General features: G+C 34.9%; 1 protein-coding gene across 1 annotated transcript; it reads left to right on the top strand.

Annotated features, from left to right (window-relative positions):
- The first annotated feature begins 9,288 nt into the window (after positions 1–9,288).
- LOC121319024 (chloride anion exchanger-like) lies at positions 9,289–21,660 on the top strand. The gene is made up of 20 exons (XM_041256252.1): positions 9,289–9,380; positions 10,266–10,449; positions 11,144–11,283; positions 11,856–11,966; positions 12,225–12,394; positions 13,413–13,565; positions 13,961–14,043; positions 14,173–14,320; positions 14,701–14,814; positions 15,223–15,300; positions 15,728–15,823; positions 16,255–16,361; positions 16,519–16,588; positions 17,045–17,137; positions 19,566–19,661; positions 19,804–20,031; positions 20,309–20,363; positions 20,662–20,804; positions 21,201–21,260; positions 21,348–21,660. The coding sequence occupies exons 2-20, from the start codon at positions 10,319–10,321 to the stop codon at positions 21,372–21,374; spliced, it is 2,103 nt and encodes a 700-aa protein (XP_041112186.1). The 5' UTR covers positions 9,289–9,380; positions 10,266–10,318; the 3' UTR covers positions 21,375–21,660.
- The last annotated feature ends 258 nt before the right edge of the window (positions 21,661–21,918 follow it).

Here is a 21,918-nt window from a genome sequence, read left to right as displayed (position 1 = left end):
ATATATGGGACCAATAACCTTTAAAAGAGAAGAAGTATTTTGATATCTTGAAAAACCTGGATCACGCCAAGAAGACCCTAAAATGACTCCTTCTTGAAAGTTATTTTAAAATGAAACTGTGTTTAAGACTTCCATGCAATTTACCAGAAACTGACTGGGATATATTATATATATGGGTATATAATTTCTTGATGAAGGAATAATACACAACAAATGGTATGATCATTATGGGTCTGCATTTTATAATTTATACTCAGCGTAAAATCTATAATTGTGTTATTTTTTACTCACTTTAAATGAATAGTTCCATGTAAATATAAAAAAAAAAATTCAATCTTAAATGAGCAAATATATGAATGTATTATTATGTATTTTGATTTTGCAAGGAATAATTGGTCATGTAAGTAAACATGTAAAACAATGGGATTACCTTTATGTTATACAAAACATTACATGCTTAGGGAAGTTTGCCCACTTTTAAAGTAAGCAAATATATGCCCAAGCTCCTCATTCACTGTGCAGAGCATACAAACAAACTACTGACTTCACTGACTGGGCATGACTCAAATAAAAATAATATGAGGAAATTAAGAATCTGTACCAATATGTAGCAATCCGCACTCTCCCCAACCATCCCAAGAATTTGGGCTGAATTCCCACTAGTAACCTTTTGAATCACAGGCAATTGAGTGATCAAGACTGATAAGAACTCCTACTTTCTCAAATGTTGAACATTGAACATTGCCATACAAAGCTTTCATCTGAATGAAGAGAACAGTATCGTGAATAGTCAGGAACAGAATGTCTTTCTTTATGGTGTCATCAAAAAAGCTGCATGCTTCCATTTTCTGGATGATTTCATCTACTGTGTAATGAGATGATATACTGTCATCAACATGGAATATACATTTTCCTGTGTGTTTCCTTTAGCCATTCATTTTAAATGATTTATTAGCAACTTTATCAGCTCAAGAAGCGTAATTCCAGGGAATAAATTTTAAATGTACAATACATCCGAGTCATGCTGATTGCTGTGATATTTTAAGAGCTGCATTTGCAGTTACAGATAAACTAGAAATTGGGACATATTTTAATATGTTATTTGTCTGTGTTATTACGCTTATAAATTGTATTAAAATTAACAGGGTGTATTTGAATGAGGATACATTATTTGTGTTAAATGTAACATTGAACATAAAATCCCCAGTTTGAAATAGGATGTTCATCCCATTGAATTCCAAGTTAAATAAATAAATAAATGGAAGAAAGCATACGGTAGCACTTTCACAAGCACTCCACCCTTCCATGACAAAACGATCACTGTGGACTCCAAATAATGAGGTGCACCGAGAGCTATCCCTGAGAACTTAAAGATTTAAACAGCCTGTACCCCAGAAGAAAAACCTTTTAGATAACAATGCATAGCAGGTCCCTTTTTCTGTGTGGGCCACACCACCTTACCACCCACCACTTCACCGGAATCCAACATGAAGAGACACAGGGAAACGGTGTGGAGCTTCAAGCCTCTTTTTTTTTAGTTTGCAACTCTATTAAACACAAAGATGAATGAACATTCCACTGTCATTCTGCATTTCCAGCTACAACTAAAACAGCAATCCAATGTAAACTACTTTCAATGTTTTTGCGCACAAGTGCATTACAACAACACATTCCAAACAGTAGACCACATTATCTGTATGTCTATGGCAAACAAGTTTAACATTGCTTTCTACCTTCATTCTCTACAGTATATAACATTATGTAGAGACTATAAAGAAAGTAATAAACAGCTTTCCAAATATGTTATACCTTTTCTTTGGGGTTATTAAACATGGCAAACAAGTTTAACATTGCTTTCTACCTTCATTCTCTACAGTATATAACATTATGTAGAGACTATAAAGAAAGTAATAAACAGCTTTCCAAATATGTTATACCTTTTCTTTGGGGTTATTAAACATAATTATACATTTTTGTAATATGAAAATAATAATAAACGTCAATGATAAAATTAAAACGCAACTCCAAACTTCTATACAGGGCAAAATACATAAAATTAAACTCCAAAAGGATCCAAAATAACCTATTCAATAACCTATTAATATTCTGATTTACTTCTCAATCACAATATCCAGCATAAAAAACAATTTTATTTATTTTTACAAATATATAGTATATACACGTAGACTGGGAATTAAACTGAATTAAAATGGTGATCATGCTTCACAAGCCAGGTCGTACCATTAATATCACAAGTATTGAATCTTTAATTTCCAGCAAGCTGTCTTACAGTGGAATAAGGGAGATATTTCCAGGGCTAATTATATGGGTTTTTTTTTCAACCCTCAACAGACCCACAACTGAACAATGAAGGGCGTCTTATTAAAATGATTCCCCCAGCACCATAAAGTGGCACCAGCTGGATTCATACAGTTCGTGCTGCACTAATATCTCCCCTCCCCACAGACACAACAAATAAATCAACAAAGGGGAACAGGATTGATCTCTGATGTACAATTTGGTGAACCTTCACAAAGTTGTTTCTGTCCACATTACAAAAGCATAAACTATTATTTTGAGGCCTTGTTCATGCTTATCTTTGTTGTACCATTTTCCCTTTGACATTACTCACTGGAGAAGCTGCATGCAAACTTCACCACACAGCTCGCTCATTGTTCCTACAGATATTACAAGAGCTAGTTCTCACTGATCGATAGTCTTGGCTTTCAATATTTATCAAATACATCTCAGAGGAGACCAGCTGAAAGCCACGCATGCCCTTAATTCAGTTGTTCTTTTCATCCTTTGTCAAAATGAAAAAGAATAAATTCCCCTGGTAAACTACACATCAGTGTAGACTAATTAAAAAAATTGATTTCTTGAAGCAAGAGGGTTCCAGTTTTATCTTGCAGGACATTGTAACTACAAGGATCATACATGTAAGCCTCCATTGTTGAAAGCATAATGACAGGTTATTCATTGTTTTGTTTTTCCTCAAGAACCACAAACCAAAATCTAACAACTTGATTGTGGAGTTTTTTTTTTTTTTTTTTTAAATTCAAATACAAATTCAAATCATAAACCATTCTCTGGCTTGAAACAATTAATATTCTTTCTCTAAGAACTTTGAGGTAGAGCAGGAGAAGACTGTGCTTTATTGTGCCAAGACAATGGCCAGCATAAAAGATTCCCAGTTAAGAGCAATCTTTTTTTTATTAGTTTTTATGTAATTTTGTTGTCCCTTGCTTTGGATTTATGGAGCTCTTAAAGCTGTTGCGCAGGATATGAACTCATATTTTCATTGTAAATATATAATATGGGCAATTTGCCCACTGTAATAAAGTGTACCAAAGTGGTAGATTAGCCTTCACCTGAGTAAAAGTAAAGTCAATGTCTGGAAAATTAAAATGTTCAACAGCAAGGAGCCTCCTCCAAATTGAAATACTCCTGAGGAGCAATTTTACCTACATGCAAATATCTACTTTTAATAGGCTGTTGCCATGAATAAGAACTACTCTTTGTTTTATTTTATGGTTTTATTTTATGGTAGCCAACATAATCTTATACTAGTTGATGTTAGGTGTTGTATTTCTTTTCAGATTAGATAGTTGTGCTTAAAGTTCGCTCAATGGTGAGTAGTTGGAGTGGAATGGAGTGGAGTGGAGCGGTGGGGTGGAGGGGTAGCGGGGGTTGTGAAATGGCAATGTGCTCTTAAAGAAATCTTATTATTTTAAACATGATATCATTATCTATATTCAATTGGATAAAGTTGTCTGTTCCCATGCCTTACTCATAGGAAATATGTCACACTTCCTTGGCCATTAAACTTTAACAGTGTCTTATGGATCAAAGCATGTTATTGGCTGAAAGTCAAGAGGGGAAGAAGCCATTAAAGGGAGTGGACAACTTCATCCTCCACATGAAATGACCAAGGAAGTGGAACACTTGCTGAACATGGATTGCTTGCTCAACATTTATATTTGCAACCAATCACACAGAATTGCTGGTGGGTTTATTCGCTGACTCTTACTAATGAACTGGTGGCTATCCTCATCTGAATCATCACTCTCTTTGCCTGAAGAGGTTAGACTAGGGTAGTCTAAGAATGGCTCATTCAGGTACCACTGTGTGTTGTGTTGGAATTATTCTCTTCATCCATTATATTTGTATACCTGTACGCAAACGACTTTTCCTCGTGGGCGACAATTGTGGAAATCAACGCTGTGATTTCACATCACCATGCAATGTTTACATAGAAGTGCACTGAAGCTTGTCTGTAAAACGTGAAACCTGTTTGGAAACATACTTTCTATTGAAATAAGTCTGTATTCACTTTCACCACAGGTACCCTCTAAGAAACGTATTGTAGCATTGCATGGAATTAAAAGAAGGCAGGCTCACACAAGTCTTTCAGGTTCTCAGATGCAGCGGTTTATTAAGTTGGGCCTCAGGGTCCCAGAACCTTCCCGAACATGGTTACAGCAGACCCAGGGTTGTTACAGTATTTTAGCGAATAATACAAAATCATTTGTGAACTAGTTAGTTTCACATGTGAAATTCATGTTTTAACATATAAAAAGTTTCAGGACATTTAAAAAATAACATTTTATTTTGTTTTTAGCAATACTTAAATATAGTTTCAGGTCTCCATGTGCCAATTTAATTGTGTTTAAAATGTATTTACATTGATAGTTGGGTACTGTATATTATACAAATAGTTTAGAACAATAAAGAAAAAAAAGAATCACATCCTCATTTACCTTTCTTCTTTAAAAATATCTACAAAAACTGCCTTAGAGGCAAGATACATCTTTTTTTTTAATTTAGTGACCCCTTATTTTTATTTATGTGTTAAATGTATTATAGAAGTAGTATCTTATCTTGCAAAGTTTAAGTACAAAATAGAATGGAGTACTCATATTTAAGATAAATGCTATCTTTTGCATAAGTGTGATAGTAGTTTGTTTTATCACACCTACTAGTTTATTAGAAAAATAACACATTGATAAAAACATGTTTATCCTTCAGCAAAAGAGGCAAAGGTCAGGACTGAAATTACAGGGGAGCTGGGAATGGTGTCAATCCCTTTAAGTTTCTTCAAATAGTTTTATTTCCAAATGCCCGTTTTAACATGTTTTAAGCCAACTGGTATCACTTACAACAGAAAGGAACCTGTTGAAAACATACTAATTGTATGATTGTCTGCCTGGTCTACACAGTAAATCATGCAGTTTTTCAGTACCAATCAATGATGATGAGAAAGAGTCTCCTGACAATATGAAAACTTATCTGCACGTTTTACATAGGCCAATGCTTATGCTTATATTAAGGACAATTAAATAGTATTTCTTTTGTAAGTAAAGAAGTGACAACATTTCATTTGATCAGAAAAGGAATACAATTGAATCTTATTACAGTTTATCCATGTCTCAGCCTATACTGATGCCTCAAAGAAATAAATTGCAGCCAAGATCAGCAAAGAAATGAGCTTTCGTAAAATGCATAGTTATCTAATTCCTCATGATCATTGATTAATATAGAAAAACGGTGTTCTTTGAAAATAGATAGGCAGGCAGGACATTTCATCATGTAATTAATATGTTTTTAACAGGTTCCTTTCCATTTTAAGTGATACCTGTCAGCTTACAGCATGTTAAAAGGGGGAATTTGGAAATACAACTATTCAGAGAAACTTAGAGTTTGCCTGCCTGGATTACTATTTACCAGACTTAATAACTACTTCAGAAGTAAATTCCTGTTTCTGTAATCAGGGCAGCTTCTAAACAAAACTCAGAAAAGCAAATTACCTGTGAATAGGTGGGGAAGCTTATGGTTTATGCAAAGGGATTCATTTATTGCACAGGATATTTAACACATTGCATCACCTTTAGACTTTCCACCACAATGTAAATGTATGAGTCTTGTTTAATGGTAGAAATAGGTTGAATTTTTTTTCCCCTAGTATTTATTAATCCAAGCAGAAACTGCAATAGGTAAGAAAAAATACAGAACAAATACCATGGCATATTAAATGGTAAGAAATTACATGTTTTGAACAGATACAGTAAACATGGTTGTAACAGGACCCCCTTGTAAATGAGGCCTTGTCCTCAATGGGTTAATTTCCTCTGTGTGTGTGTGTGTGTGTGTATATATATATATATATATATAATCTTTTTTTAAAAAGCGCTGGGGCACGCATTTATTAAATAAAATAAAATTAAAACACAGCTCACAGAAAAATAAAAAAGGTTCAGCAAAACAAGTTGTGAACACAGAGATCCACAAAAGATCACAGGGTGTTTTATTTTAAATGTAGGCGTGTTTGTCCCTCTCCATGTGGCAGAAAACCCTCACCCTACACTGCTCCCCCCAAAAAAAACTCTAGCACCCGTTTTATATCATGTGGCTGTTCCCAATTAGCGCCAATTATCTAACTTGGGAACTGCCACATTCTCACATATATTTGACAGAAATAGGAATTAACCCCATCTCTGACAATCACCACCACACCAACACACAAACACAACCAGCCTGGTTTGCAGATTGGACACTGAAGGATAGCAGAGAGAGAGAGAGAGAGAGAGAGAGAGAGAGAGAGGGGGGGGGGGGGGGATGTAGAAAGGGACTATCAGCAGGGGGGGGGGGGGGGGGGGGGGGGGGGGGGGGGGGGGTGGGGGGGGGGGGGGGGGGGGGGGGGGGGGGGGGGGGGGGGGGGGGGGGGGGGGGGGGGGGGGGGGGGGGGGGGGGGGGGGGTGGGGGAAAGGGACTAGATTTGCAGTTGTAATCAGCAATAAAATATATTTTTTGTAAATTGAGATTCCCTGAATTTTATATTATTGAATTGCTACTGTGTAATGTAATAGTGTAATAATATGTAGAAATTAAATTACAAAGACAAGAAGATCATTCACAAAAAAGTTTTTTAATGAAAGATTCCACTCTGAATATCACCATAAGTCTCTGCATTCACTTTCAGTATGACATTAGATCAAACATTGCCAAAGTGAAATAATAACAGTAATGAGAAGAAAAACAGCACAGGAGAAAAAAGAAAAAAGATGAAAAGCCCTATCAGTAAGAGCTAAAGCATGGCAGTTTCTGTTTTTATTCATTTGTGAATAGGTTGGTGGGTATTTGTTGTACTTACTTGGACTGATCTTAAACTGTATATTTATTCACTCTATTCTCAGCTTATTTGGTACCACTGAGGTAAAATGAATATAACAGCATTTATTAAAGTATTCACAAAGTATAACAAATAACTTGTATATTAAGCATCTATATGAATAAGCTAATCACAGATGACTCCTTAATGTAAAGTGTTACCATAACTGTTTTGACTTAACTATCAGTAGTTATTATTGATCTTATTGTGTACTATTTTTGTGAATAGGATTAATGCTCAGAATTAAGTATGCTTGAAACTATACAATGCAATCGAATGTATGTTTGTTTAACATATTGCGTACTGTTTTATTGGTAAATGAAAGAATGTAATCTGATGTTAAGACATAGTGTCCTTGCCAATTATCTCACATACTCTGAAGCTAGCTGCTCTTAATAAAAGAAAGTCATTAACTTGGGCAAGTAGTAAAGTCATAGAGAACACAGCGATCGATTCCGACAGTGCTATTTTTAAATGTGGCCTGAGAAATAAATTACATAGTTTTGAGGAAGTACATATATAAATACAGCAATAAATCATCTTAAAATAGACACCCCGGTAATAACCTAATGATTGTGAGTGAAAATCAGATCTGAATAAATCCAGTGTTGTTATAAGTGAAACTATGTGTGATTTGTCCAAGCATATTCTGATGGAGACAAACAAAGTCGACCCACCCAAAAAATGTAAAATGTTTCTTTTTTCTGTTATAATTTATAAAACTATCAATAATAAAACAAAGATGTTTGTGTGTCTAGGGTTTATATGAGTCTGTTGCAAGGGCAATACAATTATACTTTGTTCCCACAAAGGTTAGTCACTGTAAATCAAGGATGTTATGGCGTTAATCCTTCTCACATGTGGTAAAGGCTGTTTAAGGAGCTTTCTGGAAGTGAACTACCTGGCTATGGTAGACCTCCAGATTGGAAACAATCAACAACACAGGGAGCCTCCAAGCTACTGCCAGTATGCAGCCAGCCAAGTTTACATAGATGCATATTCCTAGGCATGACAGAATCTACATAACCTGGACAGCTTTCAACTTACCCTGCAGACAGAATAAATAAGTTAAAATCCTAGTTGTCAAGGGGGGATTGTTTAACATATGTGTGAGTGGACATACATTGTCATAAAATAGGAGTGTGACAGCTGATACTTGAGGTTGTGTTGCTGTGTTGTGAACAGATGAAGGTGGCCTGTGGAATCTACCTGTTCTGTAATTTGTGTATTTACAATGAAATGCGGCAATACCAGTTTGGAGCCTGGGGTCATTTTGCTAAGAGTTCCACATTATGTTTACTTTTTATATAGTACATTTTTTTTTTTTTTTTTTTTTCATAACTACTTCATTTGGATGTGAAAATCAATTTTATAATTGGACCATTCCAGCATAGCTTGTTTGTGTTCTGTATCAGTTCTCAGAGATGAAGGTTATGTCTTGGTCCCCACTTGAATTCTTATAGGGATAATGCTATACCAACCATTTAGAGTGAGGTGTCTGATGGAGGTTTCCATGGTCAGTGTCTAGCTCACTTCCACTTCTTTTTGCTTGGAGAACTGCACTGCCAATGTAATTCCTTGTTTCCACCTGCCCATAGAATTCAGTTGAAAGTGATTTGAAAGCCGCAGGGATTTAACATGATTTATAGGTGTCAGTCTGATACTAATTTGGATTATGTGTTGAGATATACAATGTCATGTTGATATTAGGAAGAGATCGAGTTTTACAGCCTGCTACATATGGAAACATTGCATAAGAGCCTGGTCTTAATTGGGACATGGAAGTTGTTATTTTTCTTAAGTGTTCAGTACATGTATATGTATTGCTGTGGCTCACTGTGGCTGCCTTGACACAGTGTAAAAGGCATATCCTGGTTCTGCAGATTACAGGCTTTCAAATTATGCCTAATGTTCTTGCCAACTGTACAGGGGGATGAAACTTTTTTAATGTTTAATGGAATGTTCTTCTGCAAGATGTTATACCTAGCCAAACCTTTATCTACAAGAGCAATGGTCAAGGATAAAGAGAATTTGCAAGATTCTTGTAAAAAAAATGCTGTTAATAAGTAAAGATGAGATAAGACACACACAGGTATTTATAGATGGGTGCAATCATAAGGGACTCAGATTTCCATTGGGTTCCTACTGGAATATACTTGAAAGGGAAATCACTTCAGGACTCTGGAAGTTGTTTTGTTTGTTACAAGAACAGGTGAGGATTGTTTCACAGATCTATACATGCTTGCATGCTACTTGACGTGTATATAAATGCAACAATTATATATAAAGGAAACACACTTGGTGTATTGAAATGTATTGAAGTACTGAAGCACCGGACAGATTGAATGGAACTAAATTGTTACAGAACTGTTAAATCTTTGAAGTGTGATTATATTAATTGAGCATTGCCAATTATATTATAATATACATGAGTTTTGGTAGACCACTAACATACTGTATACTGCTTTATAACACATTTTATAATGTAGGGACCAACACATATTGTGTCTTGTATCTTTGAATGAGCTGTCCATGTTGATATACTGTAATAATATATCAGTGTAAACAGTAATTTGCAGTTTTGATAACACAAATAAGACAGGAATGGTTACATAAATAACATCCTATTTGTCACTGTTACTGACATTTACTGAGTTTGTTTTTCAAGTATATTTTTCCCAATTAGATTTTTCACACTTTACTGCCACCACTCTCTAGGTTTGTAAATTATGTAAATGACTCTTGTGTTGGTTTGACAGCAAAGACCTATTTAATATATTACTCAAGCTCATTTATCTTTGCATCACCCATGTATTGTTAACCTTGGAGCCTGCGGAAGCTTTTTACCTGGGTTATAAGTGATGATTCTTATACACAATACATAGGATAATAATATGTAGGACCAATAGTGAACCAAAATCATTTAAATCCTTAAAATGAAGTATATTGCTGCGCACAATGTTCTGAAATCCATTAAATTATTATTTTTTTTTTTTAGATTCAGGGGTTTTCTATACTTGTCATACTTACTAAAGAGATTTTTCTTATGTCTTCTTGTAGTACAGTATCTTTAACTGGCTATATTTTTCCATTGCAGAGCATTCACTACAGAGGCATTTCAGTAGAAGAAAAAACAACTAACACACTACAATGAGGGGGCCTGCAATGAATCAGTATGTAGTAGTCAGGCCACTCTACTCAGAAGACTCTTTCAAGAAAGACAATGCAAAAGTGCATCGATACCACAAGTCTATCCTGGACCACGTGAAGCTTTACTTCAGGCAAGATTTGTTTTAAATAATAATAAAAGATGTGTCAAATCCGACAAAGGCTGCTCCATAATCTGTATAAACCGATGACCTTTTCAACAGAAGCTTATTTGAATATCATTGCACAGTACACCATACCCATTAAGTAACTTGGACATTTTGTTCGTTGAAGCACAGGTAGGTAACTTTAGCCGTGCCCAGGTTTGTGTTCCAACTGCCTTTAATTGTAGTGGTTAACAGCAGAGGAATGGACGTCCACAACCAGAGTACCCATCCCCGTTTTAAAGCCTTCATTTCGTCTTGAGATGTGAAAATGAAGTCTGAAACTTGACAAAAAAGAAATGTTAGACAGATTATTAGATGAATTAAGCATAACCTCTACAGTATAGTAAGGTTGGGTTAGGCCAGTCATGTTTCTAATTACCTAACTAGGGATACTTGAAATGCTGTATTACCATAGTGTAATATACTATTAAATGATCCACTAGCATTTTGTTTTAGTGTATTTTAATCATCACAGTTTTTAACTACTGTACTCAGAAATCTAAGGTAATTGCAGCCCTCTACCCTTTAAAGATTTTACTTCATTTAATCACTAAGATGTCAAAAAAAATCAAGAATTTTGTCATGACAAATTACCAGCAATAAAAAAAAAAAAAAATTGAAGACAAAATATAAATCTGTTTAATATATTTTTATATTTCAGTTGTTCCAAACAAAAAGCAAAAAATACAGCTTTGACGCTATTTCCAATAGCATCTTGGCTCCGGGCTTACCAAGTAAAGGAGTGGCTTTTCAGTGACATTGTCTCTGGAATCAGCACTGGACTTGTGGCTGTTCTACAAGGTAATGGGTCATGATTGTGGAAGCTACTGTACAATAAATTAGCTGAGCAAAATGTGATCTTCTGTACATAAACACAAAAGAAGGATCAATGTGTTCAGAGCAAAACTATGTGCTTAATAACAGCATCTATGTAGTGTTCCAGATAATCCCAGATATTACAGTAGAGGTATCCTTTATCCAGGGTAAAAAGGGTTACGTATAGTTTTGGTATGTTTCTAATTAAATTCACAATCATCTTACAACAGTAAGTTACTGTGTGTGATCTTCATTAATCTAGGCCTGAATTACATCAAAGTTAAGGTTCTAGCACTGCCATAATACATTTTTTTTACATCTTAAATAAATGTCTGCTGTAAATTATTGCACATGTCCACAGAATAATACTCAAGAAAGTTACAAGTTCTCTCTTCCAGGCACTGGCAACAGATTTGTGTCTTATTTTTGTTTGCCTGAAGGATCCCAGTCTTTGCCTTATCCTTTAAGTGTAGTATTTTCTGGTGTATTAAGATGTAATTGTTAATTACCTCATGAACCTGTACAATTCCTAAAGCTAGCTTTCTGTTCCTGTCTAGGTCTTGCCTTTGCATTGCTGGCTTCAGTTCCCCCTGGTTATGGACTATATTCAGCCTTTTTCCCAGTTTTAATCTACTTCTTTTTGGGCACTTCAAGGCATATATCAGTGGGTAAGTGTTAGTATATTAAAGCAGAACTGCATTCTGTAGCAGAATTAGGTATTTTCAAACAGAGATTACGTAATGCTGTTTCTGAAATAACAATTTTTTTCAAAAATCCTAAAGATGGGTATATGAGGCACACTTTTGAGGTCAAGTACAGAATCAGATCCTAAATATATTTAAATAAATAGGAAACAACATTATTTTGCTGGAAGAACTTGTTTCTAAGATGGGCAGCATTTTCATGGTGTGATGCTTGCTGTACAGGTCCGTTTCCAGTGCTGAGTTTGATGGTTGGCTCAGTAGTTACCAAGTTAGTCCCGGATGCTGCAGGACCAAATGTAAATTCAACTGAGGAGATGTCTATAGAGGAAAAACGGGTCATCGTAGCTGCATCTGTATCTTTTCTGGTTGGGATTTTTCAGGTAAAACTAAATGTTATGTCTGTTCCCACACGGTTGTTGAAAATAATAATCACAATATGATAAACCGGTAGGTTCATAATCTGCTTTTTGCTTATAGTTTTTTTATAGTAAATAAGTGCCATAATCCGCTTTTTATATTATAGTTATACTTTTTTTTATAGAATCCATGTGTGCTTCTTTTTTTCTTCAGCCTTGTTAGTGTTACTGGCAGGTAGGGTTACTAGGGGAAGAATAGTCATCTACCAAATCCAAGACACTGATTTCGCTTCTTCTGGCTTCACAGTAACGGCAGCGGCCAGTGGGTGTAGACTGGTCCCTGGTAAAGCCCACTGAAACTCCAGGAAAAAAAAAAAATTCGGATTGACCCCCCCGAAAGTCCCTGGATTTAGCGGACCCTTTGCTATTATTTTAGAGGAGGGAGAGATATAATTTTAAAAAGCAAGTTTTATGAAATCCACTTCTCTTAAAACTATTTATTCGATTATGTCTTTCTCTCATACTGCAGTATCCAGCAGGAAAAAGCAAGTTTGTGAAAAAGAAAGTTTTAATTTTTGGACCTCTAACCAATGACAAACTATATATATATATATATATATATATATATATATATATATATATATATATATATATATATATATATATATATATATATATATATATATATTTAAGATGTTTTATTTTCAAAAAATATTATGCAGTCATATAATGCTATACTTACTAAGCAAAACGTTTACGTCATTGACCGAGATAGCTTGTATTTTTTTCTCAGTATATCACACCATCAGTGCCAAGTAGGAGAGATTCCTTCTATGTTCGTATTTGAAAGTGTTGTGGCAGTCTATACTACTGGTGTACTTGTGAAGTACCTTTTCACATGATACATCCATCTACTCCCCCTGTAGCTTTTCCTAAACTTTTAAGATGCTTTAGTTTTTATTGAAATGTTTACCTAATGATAGGAGCATAAAATACTTGGAAAAAAGGATCCACAACATTATTCTGATTTCTTTTTTCCCCATTTTGTTTGCAGACACTGGAAAGTATTTTCACACAGATCACAGACTCGAATGTAGCAGATATTGTTACTTCAGTTATTATCATAGTTAACTTGTTCATTGTGAAAGAAATCAATGATCGATATAAAGCAAAACTGCCTGTCCCCATACCCATTGAAGTGATCCTGGTGAGTGCAGTTCTCTTTTGTTTTTAGCTAGCATCATTAAGTATATCAAATACAGACATTTGCAAAACTACTATATATATATATGTGTGCATCGACAAAATAGTGTCTCTGCAAATGTGTTGATCATTTTAAAAATAAAGAATTTCCATGATAGCACATCTCCAACCAAGTTCTAGCAATGCTATTAAGAACTTTTCTTAATAAATGTCTCAGTATCCCTGAATTATTAATATATGCACACAAAAGATGAGCCATCTGTTCCTCAAATGCATATTATTCATTTACAAGGTTGATATTTGCATGAAATGCTTTTGTTGATATTATAATGCATATGCTAGAGGTTTGTTTTGAAGGAAGAAAAAATAATGTATGTTTCTAACACTTTTATATCACAGACCATCATAGCATGTGGAGTATCCTACGCGTTTGATTTTAAAACACTATATAAAGTAGATGTCGTTGGAGAAATAATAAAGGGGTAAGCAGCTACATTCAAATAACTATTATAAATATTTCAGATACGAATCATATACTGTATAAATAATTACCCTGCTGGGCCACCGGAAGTTGTTTAATTATATTTTATGGTGCATTTCCTTTTTTTCAGATATCAGATGCCAGTGGCACCCAGTTTAGAAGTTTTCCAGAGCAGTGTTATGGATGCCTTTTCCATGGCCATTGTTGGATTTGCTGTAGCCTTTTCTGTTGCCAAAGTATACTCCGTTAAGCATGACTACGTTATTGATGGCAATCAGGTAAGCTTTGAAATGTGCGCTATTCTATTATAGTGTTGTTTACATTCAGTATACTTAATGTGATTCACTGATATGACTGTGTCCTTATTGCCTGTTAAAGTTATTAAACTAGTATATTAGGCAATTTACTTTGAAGTCTTGCAATATTTATCAGGCCATTGCTTTGCAAGGGCGAAACTAATTATTTTAGTGGCTCAGAGTTAATATGTTATATAAAATATACTTGCAAGATTTTGTACAAATAATGGTAAATCAGGTGTTAAACGGGGTAAAAGGGCAGTTGTATGCCTCAAACAATTGTGTTTTTATACTATAACCTGACTAACACATCGACCACATGTTTTTTTTTTTTTTGTGTGTGTGTGTCTTTTTTGATACAGGAGTTAATAGCTTTTGGTGTCAGCAATATATTTTGTTCATCTTTCAAAGGATTTGCAGTTAGTACTGCCCTTTCAAGAAGCGCTGTACAGGAAAGCACAGGGGGGAAAACACAGGTAACCTATAGATTTGCTTTTGTTTTTACATATGTTTCACAAATAAACATCAACTAGACATAAACAAAATCCTACTTTCAACAATTACATAGTTTCAGTAGCTAATACTAAGCCTTAAAATAAATGTTTCATATGGAATATGAGCTCTACTGTATTGCGTTTTCTTTCTTAGACTGTGGCAGCAGTCAGCCAGATGACAGCTGGCAGAGTTTAAACCAATAGGAAAGTTGTTAATACAGTAACTATGACTGTATTGATGAAGTAGAATGTGTTTTAATTAAATATTTTTGTACATTAAGAAAAGATGTATGGTTTTGACTAAAATAACAGCTCAGATCCCCTTCACATGCTATATGACAAATAATACAAATATATATAGTATAGTTAACCAAAGTCATCTTTTTGCAGATTGCTGGTCTGATTTCAGCTTTACTGGCAATGGTAACCACAGTGGCAATTGGATTCCTTTTAGAACCACTTCAAAAGGTAAAGTTACAGTATTTTGATTTGTTTATTTACTGGCTTTTTGGTCCAGGAAATGTGTTGTTATATTTTAAGAAAGTTACAATGTTGAAACTGATCAGCTAACTTACTATTATACCCCTGTCTAAAAGATCTTATTAGCTTTGAATTGTTCAAGTAGAATAATGTGAGCATTAGCATGTTAAAGATTAAAGGTATAACACATGACAGAGCTGCTTCATATTACACCCTGCATATATACTATTCTATACAAATAAATGAGAATGCTGCACACTTTGAGTAGGAGTTTGTAAAATTGTACACAATGTATTCTGAAAGTGACAGTACTTCCTAAAAGACCAGTTATGTTGCTGGTTGTCAAACATTAATTTTATTATTTAAATCCTATGATTTTAGCTCTGGATGATGATTCTAAATGATCTTTTTGCAGTCTGTTCTGGGTGCTTTGGTGGTTGTAAACTTGAAGGGGATGTTGATGCAAATGAGGGAGATCCCATATCTGTGGAGAAAGGACAGACCTGATTGTGTAAGTAGGGTGCTAGTGGCAACATGAAACTTGCACCTTCTGCAAAGCAACCCAGATACAGTCATATATTTACATATTACTGTATTTAAGAGCACTTTTTAACTAATATTTATATAGAGCAGATGGATACACCACAGTTTAACAACTGATCCACTGTCCAAAGCTGAGACAGCTGTCATGAAATAAAAAGTATGTACTGAATAAATGTAGAGTAACTCAAAGACAAGTATAGCTATCTCATATTGTAGGAAATACAAATGTACACGTAAATGTAATCTGTAGGTGTTTCATACTTAGGGTATTATGAATTTTGTACCTGTGTTTTCTGCACTACAACACAAAATGGAAACACTCAAAAATCCAAAAAGTGTTTCTTTCTCTCAGGTGGTCTGGGTGGGGACTTTCATTGCTGCAGTGTTTCTTTCTCTCAGGTGGTCTGGGTGGTGACTTTCATTGCTGCAGTGTTTCTTGGACTTGACCTGGGATTGGCAGCTGGGTTAGGAATTGAACTTGTGACAGTTGTATTTAGAACTCAATTGTAAGTAAAAATAATGTGTCTGTTTTAAGGTAATATAAGAACACTGATGACAATTTTGTTGAGATGTTTCTTAACCCTACGTTTGTGGTAAATGATAAAGTCTGATTCATACCGTAAAAGAATCATGCAATAAAATTTGCTAATTGAATGTTTTCAGTCCACGCTGTTCTGTTCTGGCCAACATCAAGGGGACGGATGTTTACAGGGACAGAAAAGATTACGTTAGTGTAAGTAATCTGACTATCTATCTTTCACAAAAAAAAAATACCTTTATAGTTTCGGCTTGTTTTGTTTCCAGCATATATGCAGGATATCCTCTAAGACATGTGTACTCAAAGGCCAATTTGATCTCAAAATTGCAACTGCTTTGTTTTTACTGGAGTTGGATCTCCCCTGCAACCTGAGCTTCTGTACAGTCAGGGTGACCCTGAAAACGAGAAGTAACAGGACTAACGTGTACAGTGTATAACAAAGTACAAATGTTACAATACAGTCTGCCACAAGACCAGTCCTGTGTGTTGTCCAAATCACTGACCTACTTTACCTTTAAAACAGGCCAGTGATTTGGTATTTATGGAGATTAGAATCTCCAAGGAGAAAGGGAAAATAAAGTAATAAACAGCACACTCCCTATTTCAAAGAACAATAGTCTGATGGACTTTTCTTCTTTTTTTATCTCCTAGATATATGAGCCTGAAGGAGTAAAGATATTTAGATGCCCATCACCAATTTTCTTTGCCAACATTGAATTCTTCAGAGAAAAACTAATTGCTGCCGTAAGATACTTTCCTTATTGGGGTGCTTTATTTATTCAAAATGTATTCCTTTTTAAAAGGCAATGGCTCCTCGTCACATCAGTTTTGCCATAACAAAGCCTCCATCTTGAAAACAGGCATGATTGCTTGTACAGTGTCACCTACAGTGGCACCTGCTGGTAAAGCTGGGTACTGCTTTGTTTATTTTACAAGCGCATCAAACACAAATAATGAACAAGTATCTTGTAAGGAAGATAACAATTTAAGATTAAAATCAAGTTGTTTATTGCTGGATCTGAAGTAGCATGTTTGTGTACTCGCATATCAAACACACTAAAACTAACTTATCAAGAACCAGAATTGTAGTAACATAAGCTATTTAATGTTCAGGCGGGCTACAGAGGCCCTGAGTAGAGGTCCTGACAGAAACACATTTGTGGGAGAGATAAAGAACAAATATATATATATATATATATATATATATATATATATATATATATATATATATATATATATATATATATATATATATATATATATATATATATATATATATATATACAGTGCCTTGCAAAAGTATTCAGACCCCTGACCAATTATTTCATATTAATGAATTACAAATGGTACATTGAAATTTCATTTTGTTTGATATTTTATTTTAAAACACTTAAACTCAAACTCAATTATTGTAAGGTGACATTGGTTTTATGTTGGGAAATATTTTTAAGAAAAATAAAAAACTGAAATATCTTGCTTGCATAAGTATTCAACCCCTTTGCTGTGGAAGCTCCCAGTTGGCACCAATGAAAGAAATTGCCCTAACTAGGACACAATTACCTTACCATTGGCCCCAAAACCCAAAACCCCACTGTTGAAGGATCATTGGTAAGGCTGTGAATCTGAAGGAAAATGAAGACCAAAGAGCATTCTACAGAAGTTAGAGATAAAGTAATACAAATGCACAGATTAGGGAAAGGGTACAAATAATATCCAAGTGTTTGGATATCGCAGTGAGCACAGTTGGATCAATAATCAAGAAGTGGAAGCTGCATCACACAGGCACTGCCAAGAAAAGGCTGTCCCTCAAAACTCAGTGCTCAAACAAGGAGGAGACTTGTGAGAGAAGCCACAGAGAGGCCAACAATCACTTCGAAGGAGCTACAGAGTTCAGTGGCTGGGAGTGGAGTAATGCTGCACCAGTCAACCATATCAAGTGCTCTGCATAACACAGGCCTGTATGAGAGGGTGACAAGAAAGAAGCCGTTACTCAAAAAGTACCCTCTGAAAGCACGTCTGAAGTTTGCCAGAAAGCATGAGAGTGACCCAGCTGCAATGTGGGAAAAGGTTTTGTGATCAGATGAGACCAAGATAGAACTTTTTTGCCAAAACTCAAAGCGCTATTTGTGGTGCAAACCTAACACTGCCCATGCTTCAAGACACACCATCCCTACAGTGAAGTATGGTGGTGGCAGCATCATGCTGTGGGGATCCTTCTCATCAGCAGGGACTGGGCATCTTGTTAGAAATGAAGGAAGAATGGATGGAGCAAAATACAGGAAAATACTGCAAGAGAATCTGCTTCAGTCCGCTAAAAAACTGAAGCTTGGGAGGAAATTTACCTTTCAGCAGGACAATGATCCCAAGCACAAGGCCAAAGCAACATTGGAGTGGCTCATGAACAAAAAAGTGAATGTCCTACAGTGGCCCAGTCAAAGTCCTGATCTCAATCCCATTGGGAATCTGTGGCACTATTTGAAAATTAGGGTCCACAAGCGTCGTCCGACCAACCTAAACAACTTGGAGCAAATCTGCCAAGAAGAATGGGCCAAAATCACTCCGACACTGTGTGCAAAGCTGGTACATACTTACCCCAAAAGACTTAAAGCTGTTATTGCAGCGAAAGGTGACTCTACCAAATATTAATGTGTGGGGGTTGAATACTTATGCAAGCAAGATATTTCAGTTTTTTATTTTTCTTTAAAATATTTCCCAACATAAAACCAATGTCACCTTACAATAATTGAGTTTGAGTTTAAGTGTTTTAAAATAAAATATCAAACAGAACGAAATTTCAATGTACCATTTGTAATTCAGTAATATGAGAGAATTGGTCAGGGGTCTGAATACTTTTGCAAGGCACTGTATATATATATATATATATATATATATATATATATATATATATATATATATATATATATACATATACATTGTAAGCACCACTTGTGGAGAGAGTCAAGAAAGCAACTGGAACAATAAAGCAGTTTATTAACCTTGGGGTGAGTTATCCATGTGTGTTATATTAAAATACAGACAGTCATAACAAGAATAGAAACAGATAGCATGGGATTTGATTAAGGGTGATACAATGTTCCTACTCATGGCCTGGTAAAGCATTGCACTGTAGCATTTTTCAAAAGACAAAGGGTTTTCTTTTATATCTATTCAGGTTGGATTTAATCCAATGAGAGTCTTACGAAAGCGTAACAAGGCCTTAAGGAAAATCAAGAAGCTTTTAAAGAAAGGAGAGCTGCAGATAACATCAGTAAGTCCTACATTGCACTTCTTATGATCTAAACTTTGAACTCTGTTAAGGTGGCTGTAAAGTGTATTTAAAACATAAGTTCTTATCCATGCAAGGTGATAAGGAAATTAAATTATGAAATTATGTGTTTCTTCCCATACAGAAAGGTTTCTTCTGCGTAGGTCCTGGAGCTGGTGATGTTTCTGAAGATGAGGGGACCATTGAGGAACTGGACCAGCCCACTAACTTTGAGGATTTGCCTGTTCAGATCAATTGGAATGCTGAACTCCCAGCCATCATTCAGGTCCCCAAGATTGATTTGCATAGCGTCATCCTTGACTTTGGAGCTGTATCATTCGTGGACATTTCAGCGTTGAAGGGGCTTAAAGCGGTAATACACATTTCCATAATTTGATTTCCATTTAATGATTGATTTATAATAACCAGTTTGTAATTTAAGAAACAAATGATTTTTTTTTTTTTTTTTTTTTTCAGAGGTTTAGTAGAAACCATACTCCCTGTATGTTATGGTATCTGTCCATATTAATGCTAGTCAACACTGCTTGTCAAAGTACAGTGTCATTCTATAATTAGTCAGAAGTACTTTGTTTTTACAAATATAAAGTGGGTTATATATTATATTGGCTAAAACCTTGTGTATTTTACAGTCATTGAAAGAATTAATCAGGATTGATGTGGATGTCTACATTGTTGGGTGTGACTGTAAGTAACATTACTTTGAGTTATACAGCAATCCATAAAAAAAGCTAAGAGTTGTATTCAAGACACTTACATTGATATATCAAAACACAAATTACTATATATATATATATATATATATATATATATATATATATGCATTTACTCACCAAAAAGGTGTAGAACTATAAATACAGTACATCTTGTTAGCATTCATTCAAATATTCAAGTTGGTTTTTTATGAGGGGGGTGTAGGTGATCTATGCAATAGAAGTGAACTGGTTAAATGTATAGGCATTTAAAAGACCCTTCTTTACTACAGGTAATGTTCTGGAAAAACTTGAACAATGTTCGTTCTTTGATGATGAAATAAAGACCTCCATCTTTTACCTGACCCATCATGATGCCATGCTGCACATTTTACAGAAACACCCTGACTGCCAGGAGGAGTTAAAGCCAGCAAAGGTGAGTATCTTCACCAATCTGTTTACAGCACACTGCATTTAGACACAACACAAAATCGAATCTGAAAATGATAATATGGGAAAGTTGAACTTTTGTTATCTAATATAAGCAGTGAATAGTAGGGACTGAAGTGGAGATAACACAAAGGTGTTATAAAGAGGTCAGCATTATATTATGGATACCTCTAGTTGAATCATCGCAATGTGAATTTTGCTTAGGCATATCTGCGCCATATTAACGAAGCATTCACGGCTGTGCTATTTATTTGTTTGCATTAGTCATTTAATATGAATTTATATTGCTTTTGAAATTCCCTAGATGTCAGAGAAATTTATGATATCGTGTCATACAGTAACGGTTGTAGAAACTGAATAAACAGGAAACGTTTTATTGCAGGCGGATGACCACATGGTTCAACATGTTGGCCGTGGAAGTTTGAGAAACAGGGAGAATGCAGTAAGTTATTCAAGTGGCCCAGTAGTTTCGAAACCTGATCATTTTTTTTTGCTTTAGTTACTGATGCTATTTTGGTTGCATTTACAGGTTCCAATTTCTGAGACAAAATTTTAAGCATCTGAAGGAAATCTGGGGTGTTCATCAACCTGAAAATGAACAATATTCCATTTGTACAAATGGATGTGATAATTATTGGGTAGTTACTACTTGTTATAGGGTAGAAAACAATGAATATGTGTTTATCTAACAAATAACGATAACATGGTTAGTCATATTGTGCTGTTTGACTCCTCACTCAAGCTACAGCATACTTTTATTTGTTGGTTCAATTAAATGTCCTTCGAATGAGATGTAAAACGAGCTCCTATTGCAAGTGACTCTGCAGCAACAGTTATTGATGCATAGTGCTACGTATCAGTGACGGGTCAGAGGCATCCACTTTGAAACCTAAATTTCGTATGATTATTGACTAAGTTCATTATACGTTATTTTTATATTATAATAATAAATAATGCGTTTCCTAAAGACAAAGTTTTTTAATTCATTTACAAACTATTTTGATAACAATTTTCAAAGTTATGTGTGTGTATACCATACACATATATATATATATATATATATCTATATATATATATATATATCGATATATATATATATA

The sequence above is a fragment of the Polyodon spathula genome, chromosome 7 (assembly GCF_017654505.1).
Source record: "Polyodon spathula isolate WHYD16114869_AA chromosome 7, ASM1765450v1, whole genome shotgun sequence".
NCBI classification, from domain to species: Eukaryota; Metazoa; Chordata; class Actinopteri; order Acipenseriformes; family Polyodontidae; genus Polyodon; species Polyodon spathula.
The sequence above is the reverse complement of the archived record's forward strand: the minus strand, read 5'-3'. Positions and strand labels throughout refer to the sequence as shown.

What these genes read in the sequence shown, in the direction of transcription:
- LOC121319024 (XM_041256252.1), top strand. Translation starts at nt 10,319, where the DNA reads ATGAGGGGGCCTGCAATGAATCAGTATGTAGTAGTCAGGCCACTCTAC. An exon ending in ACTTGTGGCTGTTCTACAAG is followed by an intron (nt 11,284 to 11,855) that starts GTAATGGGTCAT and finishes GTTCCTGTCTAG; the next exon opens with GTCTTGCCTTTGCATTGCTG. An exon ending in ACGTTATTGATGGCAATCAG is followed by an intron (nt 14,321 to 14,700) that starts GTAAGCTTTGAA and finishes TTTTTGATACAG; the next exon opens with GAGTTAATAGCTTTTGGTGT.